The following is a 12998-nucleotide window of genomic DNA, read 5'->3' on the forward strand; positions in this document are numbered from 1 at the left end:
TTTTTTTTTTATCTCTCTCATCAATCACTTTGGTACCGTATTCAAACAACAGACTTATAGTAATTGACCAAAAAGCATACTTAAGGTTGTGAAATTATCAAAAGGTACATCTAACTTTTATATTTCTCATGGACTTATTTTCTATTTTACCTTTTCCACCAACAACTATGGTATTATATTCAAAGAACAATGTCACTGTAGATTTCAAAGAATATCATCACTGTGATGCTGCATTACAAAATCAATATTACTTTAATGTTGCATAAATCTTAAAGTCTATGCCATTATAGTGTTATTTTTGAAAATCAACACTACGGTGGTATTAATTTTTAAAATGCAGCACCATGATAATGATCACAACGATGATATTCTTTGAAATTCAATACCACAATAGTGTTATTTTTTAAAGGTAGTACCACAATAATTAGTGGGAGAGAGAAAATGAGAAACAAATACACCCTTTAAGAAATCTAAAAGTTAAGTACACACCTTTTAAAATTTCCACAACTTTAAATATCCTATTGGCCCATTGTCATTTTACTTGATTAAATTTTAAAATAAAATTGATCCTAGCAAAAAAATTTATCTGTTAACAAATTACATATAGCTTGTAATGTATTCAAATAATCAAATGAAAGAGCTTATTTTAATTATATTTTGGTTAAAGGAACTAAATTCTAAACCATTTTTTAAGTTGATTCAGCTTTAATTTCAACTCATTGTTTGATTTTGAAAATGAGTTAGTAAATTTGTTGATTCTATAATTCAAGATAATATATAAGAATAGTAGTAAAATAATTGTTATGCTAATTAAATATTTCAACCCATGATAATTTGGATTTTTTGAACAAGTTCACTTGAATTAATTTGAGATAGGACAAAACACATGAAAAACCATTGACTTAAATTATTTTTTTATTTGAATTAAAATAATCAGCTAATTATTAGGATGGCAAGAGATAGGAGAGTGAGTTCAATAATACAAATCAATATTAAATTTAAAGACATTTATACAATTAAGGACACAAGAACTGAGAAATGCCATGTAGAATAAATTAATATAAAAAAAATTAAATAATTAGGTTGAGCGTTCAATTAGAACAAGGGTTCAAAAAAATAAAGAAAAAAAAATTAAAGTTCTCCTATTAACTAATATTTGAATATTTGATGAGTTAAAAATAATAATATTTTTTATTTTTTAAAAGCAAATTGGAGAATTCAAAACTAGTTCGTTTCGAGTGATTGATTGAGCTTTGACTACAGTAACTTTGAATTGTGTTATATTAATTTTAAAAAGCTTAGCATTTGGGAGGGATTAAAGGATAATGTTCTTGTTTCTTAAGAAAAATATAAATGTTAAAATTTGTGATTCAATAAATATTCATATTGACACTCTATTGACATTTTAACTAATGGGAGCTAAATTATTATTTTGATAATTCATATTTTTGTCTAATGTGGTATTAAGGCACTCTAATGTCATTTAATACAATGTTTAATGAGCATGGCATTTATGCATAAGATTTGGAGGTTGTAGAATGTGAAAAAATTCACTTGAAAGGAATTGTCTAACAATTTTTGTGCTAGCACATGAGTTTGCATCTCAAGCCAAAAGCTTAGACCTTGCGAATTCTTCAACTATGGTCTGACAAACCGCATGTGTAAATGAAAAATTGACATTAGTATTTTGTTTGCGAATGATGTTACCTTACATTGTGTTGTTAAGTTATAGCAGTTTATACATTTGAAATCTCTTGCATTTTTTACTTGACTTTTATCATCTTAAAATGGAGCTTGCTAGTATCAAATTAGGTCCTTAATTGGCATGAAGCTTGAGTATTGAGATATCTCATCTTGAGATTAGCTGTTTTAACACTTGATTCATGGAACCTCATCAATCTGTTGTCCAATATCTTGTAAGTTAGTTGTTGATCATAACATAACAAGAAGCTATAATCTCTAGCGCGAGCATTCTTCTTGATAGTCTGTTTACAGGAGCACTAAAAATAGATATAATGATTTTTTTTTCAACTTTAGAATCCGTTTTTCAACCACTAGATTGATTATTGAAATTATTATTTTTGACCTTTGCCTGGTTAATCATAAATAAAGAAATGGAACTTAATTAGGTCTAAAAATTCAATCAAATTCTTAAGTATTATATATAACTGGAGCTTCACTTCTGCTAGTTATCAAAATGGATTATATGTAAATCACATTTATTTGGAGAACTAAAAACGTAGAAAGGAAGCAAGGCGAATGGAAACAAAAAATTATCAAAGAGAGGAAAAATAAATATTTATTGTTAAAAGAAACAATCAAAAAATTGAAGGCAAGAACCTTTGCTTTCTTCTCAATTTTCTAAACTGAGGGAAGTTTAAAAAAAACCTCATTGTTGCAGGTTTATTTAACCTATATCATCTACATGTTTAAAACATGATTTAGATTTTTAATTATATAATTTAGGTTAGATCTTAAATTGATACATTAAATTTTTTTTTTTACTTTGGCAAAAAGAAGAATAAAGAGGGAAAAAAAAAGGAAAAACGCTATCATTTTTTTTTCAATCAATATTTTTTATATAAAAATGATTATTACATGATTTTTTTTCTGAAGATAGAATTGACCATCAAAACTGTTTTGAAATTATCACTCCAGCTAACAGCAGTGATGAACAAATAGATCAAACAACCATATTCTACATTTATTAGAATAAATATACATAAAATAGGATTAACAAACAGAAAATTCAACCAGCAACAACAAAGATTGAGTTTTTACCAATAAAACAAAGGTTGAGCTTATTTTATAATAAAAAAATTGTAAAACTCAGCAAAAGGAAGATTTCATTTCTTCCATCATAGGAAATTCAAGCTCACTAATTTTAGTCTTATATCATACCAATCATAGGGAACATTCTGTCGTAAAAAATAAGTTTTCATACTACAAATGAATTTTCCACGAGATTTAAGGATATGAGCATATTAATTAGGCTTCACCTACTGCCGTTTTAGTCTCCTTTCTTCCAAGTTTGGCTTTTGGATCATTTGCTTTGGTCTCCTTTCTTCCAGGTTTAGTTTTTGGTTCATTTGTTTTAGTCTCCTTTCTTCCAAGATTAGTTGTTGAGTCATTTGTTTTGGTCTCCTTCCGTCCAAGCTTAGTTGCTGGGTCATCTGTTTTGGTCTCCTTCCTTCCAAGCTTAGTTTTTGGGTCCTTCGGCTCTGCTGCTAAAATCTTACAAATTGGCTTGTAGCCAACTATCTTCCTCAACTTCAGCGAAGGGTGGGGTAAAACATCACGCGCTAAAACTTTGCCTCCAATATCCAATTTTGATAAATCCACCTCAATTTTTTGAGGGATGTGTTCTGAAGGACAGAGGTATTCAAGACTGGTTCTATTCTTGAGAAGATAACCACCTGTTTATGCAAAATACTAACTGTAATATTAGAAATTGGCAGCTGAGTAGCATAATGAAAAAGAACAACTACACAAAACATTTCAAACTTTGGCAAAATATATATATATATCAGTGTATTCAATAGCGGCGAATAGCGCGCTATCGCGCGCTACGACCAGCGAACGCTACAGAGCGTTCGCTGAATCGCGATTGTCCCGAATAGCCCACGCTATTCGGGACAAAAGCGTCGATAGCGCACATAGCGTGCGCTATCATGCCCTAGCGCCCCATAGCGGGCGCTAAAATTACAAATTACTTACCAATAGCTAGGGCAAAGGTGAGTCGAATCGTGACTGTGGCAGAGGCGAAGGTAGGGCAGACTGCAGAGGCGACAGGCGGCGATCGGCAAGCAGCGAGCGGTGACCTGTGAGTGGTGGCGAGGGACAGCGATTGGAGATTTGGAGGTAAGCTTTTCTCCTTCCTTTCGTTTTCTTCGTTTAGGTTTTCCTTCTCGTTTTTATTTCTCGAAGGAGCAAAAACGATTTCGCGATTTCCAGAAGTCAGGCATCTGGATCGATCCAGCGATCGATCCAGGGTCGAACAGAAAGGATCTGGATCGATCCAGCGACCGATCCAGATCCTTTCTGTTCGAACAGTGGATCGGTCGCTGGATCGATCCAGACCCTGGATCGGTCGCTGGATCGATCCAGATCCTTCCAGGGTCGAACAGAAAGGATCTGGATCGATCGCTGGATCGATCCAGATCCTTTCTGTTCGACCCTGGATCGATCGCTGGATCGATCCAATTCCTTGGATCGATGCAATGATCGATCCAGATGCCCTGGATTGATTTTTTTTTTTTTTGCTGATTTGTTTCTAATTAATTAATTATTTATTCTGATTTTTTTCTTTTGTTTTTCTAGGATTTTGATTGTCTAGTTAGAATTTGCAATGTCTACGAATTTATCAAAAAAAGATAAAAAAGATATTGGTTGGAAGTATTGTTATCAAAATGAAGGGGAAAAAGTTGTTCGGTGCAAATTTTGTCATCATATATCGAATGGAGGGATTACTCGCTTGAAAGAACATTTAGCTCAAACTCATAAAGGGGTTGCACCTTGTGTTAGTGTTCCGGATGATATTAAGAAAGAAATTAGAGAATCACTTGACAAAATTAGAGCATCTAAAAGTAAACAAACTGAATTGTTATGAGAGATCGGTGAAGGTCCCCAAAGTATGAGTACGCAATCATCAAAAGTTGGAAGTGTAGGGGGAAATTCAATTGGATGTTCTGGTAGTGGTGAATCAAAAGGTAAAGGTACTCTTCATGGGTTTGTTAGTTCCGAACCTCGACAAACAACCCTAAATTCGACATACAAAAAAGATTTGTTGGTTGATGTGAAGCGTAGAATTGGTCGTTTTATTTACTCTGCCGCACTTCCGTTTAATGTTGTGAATGATCCTTATTGGTTGCCTATGGTTGAAGGCATTGCGGAATATGGAAGAGGGTTCAAGCCTCCTTCAATGCATGAGTTAAGAACTTGGATACTTAAAGCTGAGGTTGATGGCATCAACCTAATATATGAGGAGCATAAAAAGGCATGGAAAAAATATGGATGCACTATTATGTCCGATGGTTGGACGGATGGAAAGAATAGAAGTTTGATCAATTTTTTAGTAAATAGTCCCGCCGGCACTTTCTTTTTGAAATCTATTGATGCATCAGATTCTATTAAAAATGGGGAATTGATCTTTAAATATCTTAATGATGTTGTTGATGAGGTGGGAGAGGAAAATGTAATTCAAATTGTCACGGATAATGCTTCGAATTGCATTAAGGCGGGGAAAAAAATTATGGAGACTAGACATAGAATTTGGTGGACACCTTGTGCGGCGCATTGCATTGATCTAATGTTGGAGGATATTGCAAAGTTGAAGATTTTTTCTGACACAATTGAGCATGCTAAGATGGTTGTGAAGTTCCTTTATGGTCATGGGACTATACTTTCTTTGATGAGAAAGTATACAAACGGTAAAGAAATTCTCCGTCTCGTTACTCGCTTTGCTACTTCATTTCTCACTCTTCAGAGTATGTATAAGGTTAAAAGGCCACTTGAACAAATGTTTGCTTCCGAAGATTGGGTTAGTTCACCACTATCTCAAACAACTCAGGGGAAGGTCGTGAAGAGAATTGTTATTAATGATCCCAACTTTTGGCCACATGTTGCATTTTGTGTTAAGAGTGTTGTTCCTCTTGTAAGTGTGTTAAGGGAAGTTGATTCGGAGGAGAGATCGGCCATGGGATATATTTATGAACTTATGGATAAGGCAAAAGAGACAATAAAATTTAATTGTGGGGGGGTTGACAGAAAATACAAACCTATTTGGAAAAAAATTGATTCACGATGGACTCCACAACTTCATCATCCTCTACACGCGGCCGGGTACTATTTGAATCCGCAATTGCGTTATGAAGAAAGATTTTCTTATTGTGATGAAGTTAGAGATGGATTGTATACTTGCATGGATAGGATGTTGTCTTCTGATGATCGTCTTAAAGCAGACATCCAATTGGACTTATATAATAAAGCTGAAGGAGAATTTGGAACTCCAATAGCAAAACGAACAAGAATGTTGCGAACTCCGGGTAAAATTTTCTTCTTGTAACCGTTCTTGTAAAATTATACTAGCATTCATATTTTAAAATTATATACATTCTTGTAATTTTTTTTAATGTTATTACTTATTAGTCTCGTGGTGGGAACGTTTTGGAAGTAAGACACCCGAGCTTACTACATTTGCAATTCGAGTGCTTGGTCTCACTTGTAGTGCTTCGGGATGTGAAAGAAATTGGAGCACTTTTGAATCGGTGAGTATTCTAAGTTTCTAACTCTACTTGAATTTTAATTGTTTTATAATTTTCATATCATTGTTTATTTTTATATATATATGTTTTCTTTTTTGTAATATTAGATTCATACAAAAAAGAGAAATAGGCTTGAACATGCAAAGTTGAATGCGTTGGTGTTTGTGAAATATAACTTCAAGCTTAGGAGAGAAGTATTAGGAGGAGAGACAAGATTGATCCCATTGTAGTTGATGAAATTAATTCAGATGATGAATGGATAACTGAGAAAGAAGGTCCAGTTCTCCCCGTAACTACTAAATGGCTTGAAGATGATGAATTATTTGAAAGTGATCCTATTGTGAGTGTGCCATCTGCTACCTTTGAAAGTCTTTTCGACTCAGATAAGCGAGTCGAAGATGTTGAGGATATAGTTGAAGTTGCTCCTACGAATTCAAAAAAAAGAGTTGCTGAAAATTCAAGTAAGCACTAAGTATATGCAGATTATTTATTTATATCTACTTCACCTATAATTGATTCTTAAATGTTGTATCTCTTATATAATAGGTGGAAGCAAAGACAAACAAGCAAGGTTGAGTCTTGTTGATGTGGAAGATAATCATCTTGATGCTGAAAATTATGGAGTAATTCCAACTTTTGATAGTGGAAATTTTCCAACCATAGACACTATTGATGATGATAGTGATATAGAGTTGGATGATACTGATTATTTTTAAGTTATGTTGTTTTAATTATAAGACTTTTTAAATTGTTGGTATGGGATATTTTGACATGTAATGAATTATTATGATTAATTTTAGGTTATGTTATTTTTATTTTACTTATATAAGTATATTTTATTTTTTAAAATTTAAACATTGACGTGCACGAAAAGCTTGCGCTATACGCTACGCTATTTACGCTACGCAATGACAAGACAAAAACGCTATGAACCAACGCTACGCGATTTAAAACACTGATATATATATATATATATATATGAAAAAGAACAACTACACAAAACATTTCAGACTTTGGCAAAATATATATATATATATATATATATATATATATATATGAAAGATCACTAGACATCATTTGATACCGAACCAACCCAAGATTTATTAATCAATCTTTGTTGGCGGCCACACATGCAAAATTCAGAGATCTACATTTATTACCGGAGAACCCGTAACCACCAAGCTTCGGATCCAAAAAGCAACATTTAGGCACTCGTCTGAACCTTCGAATACTTTATTGCTATTTTTAGTAATTTCTATTTTTATGATATTTAGAATAATTTTGATATTCTTGGTTTTTCGGGTCATAGTTTGTCTATATCAATGTTGTTCAATTAATTTCAATTTCTGTCAAAAGATTTCCTTTTCTGAAAAGATTTCTTCTCTTTCGCTACAAGATTAGAATTGAGGTTCATATATCAAGATTTCTTTCCTTTCTTAGTCTTAGGATTTAGAGTCTATATAAGTTCATGTGTATTTGTATGAGGATTCAACCCTCTATTAGTAACAAAGTTTCTTTTTTGGAAAACCACGTGATTTCTCTTTATCTTCTTGGTTTTCTCTTCTTGCATTCTCCTCAATTTTGTCATCTCATCCGCCTATGGGATAATCACTATCTTATCCGGCGTCATCATTCTATTTAAATCTTGTGGTCCAATAGTATGTTTACTGTCACTCCATGTTAGAAGCTGGACACAGCTGAGAAACACCGAAGTTCTTCAGCTACATATTTAAATGTTCAAAACAAGACCAAAAGGAAAAATGTGATGATCTGTTCAAGCGGTACGCCGTCATATTTTTTGACATGCACCTTGGGAAAAATAGTAAGAAATACTATCATTGGACTCTCTTCCAAACACTTTGAATTCATGGAATGTTAGATGAGATCCTTGATTCCACGAACTAAATCGTTTTGGTTATAACATGGGTCCAATCCTGCCCACCCCTTCTTTAGAAAAATAGGAGGTATCTCGATATGCAATATTAAAGGTCCATTGTCATATCCCATTGTTTCCCAAGAAAAACAAGGAATTACAGGCATGACAATAGATTTAGCATATGCCCAATTAATTCCATGCCAATAAATTATAGAACAGACTATGGCTAACAATCTAAAGTTTTGGCATGCTACCATATGTGTCAAAGGGTTGCACTCAACTTTGACAACTAGCAATTTAATGGTGCATTTGATTAACAGAAAGTACTAGACCAGGAATGGAATAGTCAAAACCATACAAGTTCAACTAAGATCACAAATGCAGGTCCAATGGAAATTGTTAAAGTATAGCATTAAAACTTGACAGCAAGCATTAAAATCATGTGTTTGGTTCTGGGATGGAATAGCTATTTCTAAAAAAATGGAATAAACAAGGAAAAAATAGGAATAAGTATTCTTTATTTAGTTCACGGAATAAAATAAATATTAATTCTTATGTTTGAATTGTAAGAATAATGCAACGAATAGATGACGAATAGTTTTCACAGCGATTGTATACCCTACATAAAATATTTTGTCAACTTATCTAGCTTGCATGATATGACCAGTACAGTTTGATTGTTCTAAGGTGTCTCGTAGTTAGCCTAAGTCATCAGGCCCATTCAACTGCTCATTCGCTCATCTGTGACAAGTTAACTTTCATTTATAATAGCCAAGAGATAGTTTCCAAGGGACTTAGATTAAAACTTCAACAAATAAGGATGAGTAAGTTGTGTTGTTAAACTCTGAAATTTATGCTTACGTTGTCAAGCTTGCGATTAGATGTTAGGATTTACAATCCTACAATTCAAATTAGCACAAACAATCCTAATTTGAAGTAAGATCTTAACTGAACTATGATCTCACAGTCCTACGATTTTTTATCCCATGTTTCCTCACTGCTCCTAGTTAGAATATTGATTTGCATAATTATTATTTAATAAAATAAACTTACTTGCAAGAAGAATATTTGACCTTTAATGAAAAAATATACATCTTTTTCATACCATATTATTTAAAAAAAAAAAATCCTATAAGTAGCCTTTTAAACTTTCAAATAGAAAAAAATTAATCTATGCCATAATCATTTATCTTATAAAAGATGAATAAAAAAATATTTATAATGCTGTAATAATTTATTTTATTTAGATTTAGAACCCCTTATAGTCATACTACATCCTTCATATATTTTCAAACATAATTAATAAGCTTTATGATATAAAAATAATACAAATTTTAAAATATTCATAATAATAATAATATATATTGAAAGTTAATATATGTGCATAGATATAGATATGGTGAAATTTAAAATTCATATATATATAATGATCCTATGCTTCTATCCCACATTCTAACCCAATGAACTTCAGGACAACCTTATGAATGAAGGGGTTAACCTGCAGCCATCACCAAAACAGTCGAAGCATGCTTAGCATCTGATAACGATATACAATGCACATATCTGGACACAGCTTGGAGGACAGAATTTTGCAGTTGTCAGCCTTGAACAGTGTCATATAAAGATATAACATCAAGTTTCAAGCAGACTAGGTATTCATCATTGTTTAAAATTGCTGGGAAAAAACATTGAAAATTCTTTGCAAGAGACAATAGATTTGCTGATTTATGAATACATTGAAAATTAACATAAAAATGGTGTAAAAAATCATCATTTTTTATTTTAATATAAAAAGGAAAGTAAATTGAGGTTTGTTTGATCAAATGATATGGCATTTGTAAATTTATTAAATGCACAGTTAGTATTATCAATTTTGATCTCACGCACTGCTCAGACACTATCTGGTATAGTCGATACTTGGGATTTCTAACCAACCGAAGCTGATATTGATATTGATGCCAAATCAATCAACTAGGATTGCATTGTAAAGGGATAAATACATTTATAAAGGACTCATGATAAGCCTAAGCATCAAATATCATTGTGAGATTAAATTCATTAATAGCCCTATTAATCTAACACCTCTAATACAGGTAGGCATGAATCAGGTCAGGGCAGTTTTTGATAAAAATTTGACCAAGCCAAAGTTTGATTCAGTAAAACAAAAAATTCATACCCAAATCCATACATAAAGGATAGCCCGGTGTATGAAGCTCTCATCAATCAAGGTCCCAAGAAGGGTCTATTATATGCAATCTTATCTTAAATTACAAAAAGTCGCAAGGCAGCAACTTTACCTTTAGCTCCCCTTCACCCAATTCCATACCTAAAGATATTAAAAACCTAAAAACCAAAATTTCCAGTTTAACTTAGTTTGATTTGGAAATTTTAATTTTTAAGAATTTTAGAGATTCTGAGAAATTTTTAATGTTTTATACTAATTCCACCAAAAATTAAGAAATATATATGCAGGGTGATGTGTAAAAAAAATATAACGTACAAAAAAAAGTCTAGTAGTAGAATTATATAAAGTTATATAAGAAAGCTATGATGGTAGAACTATTATGCAATTGAAGGCAAGCTCCATAATTCATAAGAACTATATATAAGCACAATAGTAGAACTACCAATTGTGCATTGAAAAGGAATAGACACAAGTCATAGCTACTCAACTCCTCTAAAATTAAGGGTTGGATATTTTCAGGTTTATAAAATCAAAAAATACAATCCAAATCCAAATCCAAAATGAAAAATATTAAATCCCTGAAATCTGACCTGAAACAAAAGAAAAACCAATTTTTTGAGATAATTTGGTTTAGTTTTCAGTTTAGTTAGGATATATTGCTATTTTGATCCACCCCTATCCTCTAACAACTCTCAACATATATATTCTCCATGGTCAATTAAAAATAAAAAAATGTAGACTAAGATACAAAATGAAAACAAAATAATCACATACACAAACCAAAAACTTTAGGGAGTTAATGGAGTATAAAGCAAACTATCCCTTTGACCTCAGATCAGCACACAACATGAATGTTTTTGACCTCAATAAGCACTTAGACAAAGAGAATCAACGAAAAAGGGAAAAGAATGAAGTGAAATATGGATAAAGAGAGATTTCTTGCATAAATCTCTCAAATGGAGGCTTTGGTGCATTTATAAAAATGCAATAATTGATTAAAAGGAAAGCATTCAAGAGATCTAGGAAAGATGGATAACATAACTGACCAGCTTGCTAGAAATAGCAAACTAAGACCAGAAAAATTTCTTTGTTCAATGTTCATAGAGATGGATAGCAAACTCAATCTTGTTCTGTGAGTAATAAATTGAGAAGATCATATTTTATGCATGCAAGTCCACAGGAGATAGATATCATAGCTCAATCCTTTGTTGAAAGCAACAAATTGAAAACAAGATATTTTCTTTATTCAAGTCTTGCTAGCTCAAGTGGTGCAAATGCAACACACAAAAAGACCAGAATTGAGATGAGACCCTTGGCAACATATCTCTCAAGTGGGCCTCTCCCTGAGGCGTGCTTACAACAACACATGGGAAATAGAAGAAAAGGGCCGGTGCTCTCAACGAGATCTTAGGTCTAAGGGATAGGAAGATGACAGAAGAATCAAAGCGAATGATGCAAATCTAGATCAAAGCCAAATTTAATCAAGTAAATCTAGGATAACAAATTTGAAAATGGCAAAGAAAGAAGCAAACGAAGGCAGAACTTGCCTGTGGAAGCAACAGCCTAAAATAATAGATAGTAAGAGAAAAGGAAAATTTAAAGCCGAAGAAGATTCCATGATGTGGGATGAATTTTGGACTTGCGAAGAATCTACCTATTCTGGAAGAGACAACGGAGGTTTGTGGCATAAAGAAGAGTAAGCGTTGTCAAGGAGTTGAAAGACCTCTGTTGTCTCTCCATCAAGAAATATCAAATAAAGAACAGCTAAGAGCATAAAAATGACTTGAAAACCCCGACATTTACTAGACAAAGTTCAAACCTTTTTTCAATCCAGGGCAGACATCCTCTCCCTTGAAGATCACAGGCACGTCAACGTTCAACACAGAGCCTTTCTCTGCCCATTGCAACACCAAGCCTTTAATTTGCCCTGTCTTATTTTTCTTGACCTACAATTAAACGCCCATCAGGATCTCAATCTAAATATGAAAAGCAGAGAACAAAGAGGCCATAAATAGGATTTTAGCGTCAGCGTTTTCGAGTCCATGCCTGAAGGGGTAGAACAGTGCCGGATTGAAGGACAGCAACGGAGCTGGGCCCGGCAAGGATTTGGAGCTTGACGGGAGTGGAGCAGAAGTACGGTGACCGCTCGAGGAATTCACCGATTTGCTTTGTATCTGCGGTCAGGCGCTGCAAGTTAGTGATTTCGCGTCCGCCTTCGCGCCGGGTGATAATCCTCGCGGGGATCCTGCCTGCGGCAAGCTGCATGGCGTTGTAACGGCCCCCAGTATGCTCCCTCGGCACCGCCTGGATCGTCTGGCAGTATTCGGAGGCTGCAGTCCATTGCCACAGCGGCGGTGGCACCGCCCGGATAAACCCTGCGCCGCCTCTCCACCACCGCGCCATCTCTACTGCGGCTCCACTTCGCGAAGTGAGAGATGAGTCGAAGCATTTTGTGTGTGGCCCGAACATATTGCAAATACATGGGCTTAATTTAGGGCAACGTTGAGCCCACCTAAACTTGTTTAGGCCTAAATAGGCCTAAATATTAGAACTTAATTTGTCCTACAAATATATAATACCATTTGTGCTTCTTAGATTCAACGAAATTTGATTTTATTATAAATTTTTATAGTTGATGAGTAAAACTTCATATTAACTCTATGTTAATATAGTA

The 12998-nt window shown here is 33.6% G+C and overlaps 2 protein-coding genes across 2 annotated transcripts; one reads left to right on the forward strand and one right to left on the reverse strand.

Moving 5' to 3' along the window:
- Positions 1-2820: 2820 nt before the first annotated feature.
- LOC122052527 (50S ribosomal protein L25-like) lies at positions 2821-12772 on the reverse strand. Its single transcript, XM_042614092.1, has 3 exons — positions 12371-12772; positions 12144-12270; positions 2821-3416 (listed from the first exon to the last, which is right to left on the reverse strand). Exons 1-3 carry the CDS (start codon positions 12725-12727, stop codon positions 2989-2991), a joined length of 912 nt encoding a protein of 303 aa, XP_042470026.1. The 5' UTR covers positions 12728-12772; the 3' UTR covers positions 2821-2988.
- Positions 5441-6697, forward strand: LOC122052528. Its single transcript, XM_042614093.1, has 3 exons — positions 5441-6044; positions 6148-6266; positions 6371-6697. Exons 1-3 carry the CDS (start codon positions 5489-5491, stop codon positions 6491-6493), a joined length of 798 nt encoding a protein of 265 aa, XP_042470027.1. The 5' UTR covers positions 5441-5488; the 3' UTR covers positions 6494-6697.
- Positions 12773-12998: the final 226 nt, after the last annotated feature.

Source organism: Zingiber officinale, chromosome 3A, assembly GCF_018446385.1.
Source record: "Zingiber officinale cultivar Zhangliang chromosome 3A, Zo_v1.1, whole genome shotgun sequence".
Classification (NCBI taxonomy): Eukaryota; Viridiplantae; Streptophyta; class Magnoliopsida; order Zingiberales; family Zingiberaceae; genus Zingiber; species Zingiber officinale.

Excerpts from the sequence above, each read along its gene's own strand:
- LOC122052527 (XM_042614092.1), bottom strand. The coding sequence starts at position 12,727 with ATGGCGCGGTGGTGGAGAGGCGGCGCAGGGTTTATCCGGGCGGTGCCA. Across the intron at positions 12,271-12,370 it reads GCACTGTTCTACCCCTTCAG|GTCAAGAAAAATAAGACAGG; the intron begins GCATGGACTCGA and ends GTTTAATTGTAG. Across the intron at positions 3,417-12,143 it reads CTGCCCTGGATTGAAAAAAG|GTGGTTATCTTCTCAAGAAT; the intron begins GTTTGAACTTTG and ends TTGCATAAACAG.
- LOC122052528 (XM_042614093.1), top strand. The coding sequence starts at position 5,489 with ATGTATAAGGTTAAAAGGCCACTTGAACAAATGTTTGCTTCCGAAGAT. Across the intron at positions 6,045-6,147 it reads AAGAATGTTGCGAACTCCGG|TCTCGTGGTGGGAACGTTTT; the intron begins GTAAAATTTTCT and ends ATTACTTATTAG. Across the intron at positions 6,267-6,370 it reads ATTGGAGCACTTTTGAATCG|ATTCATACAAAAAAGAGAAA; the intron begins GTGAGTATTCTA and ends TTGTAATATTAG.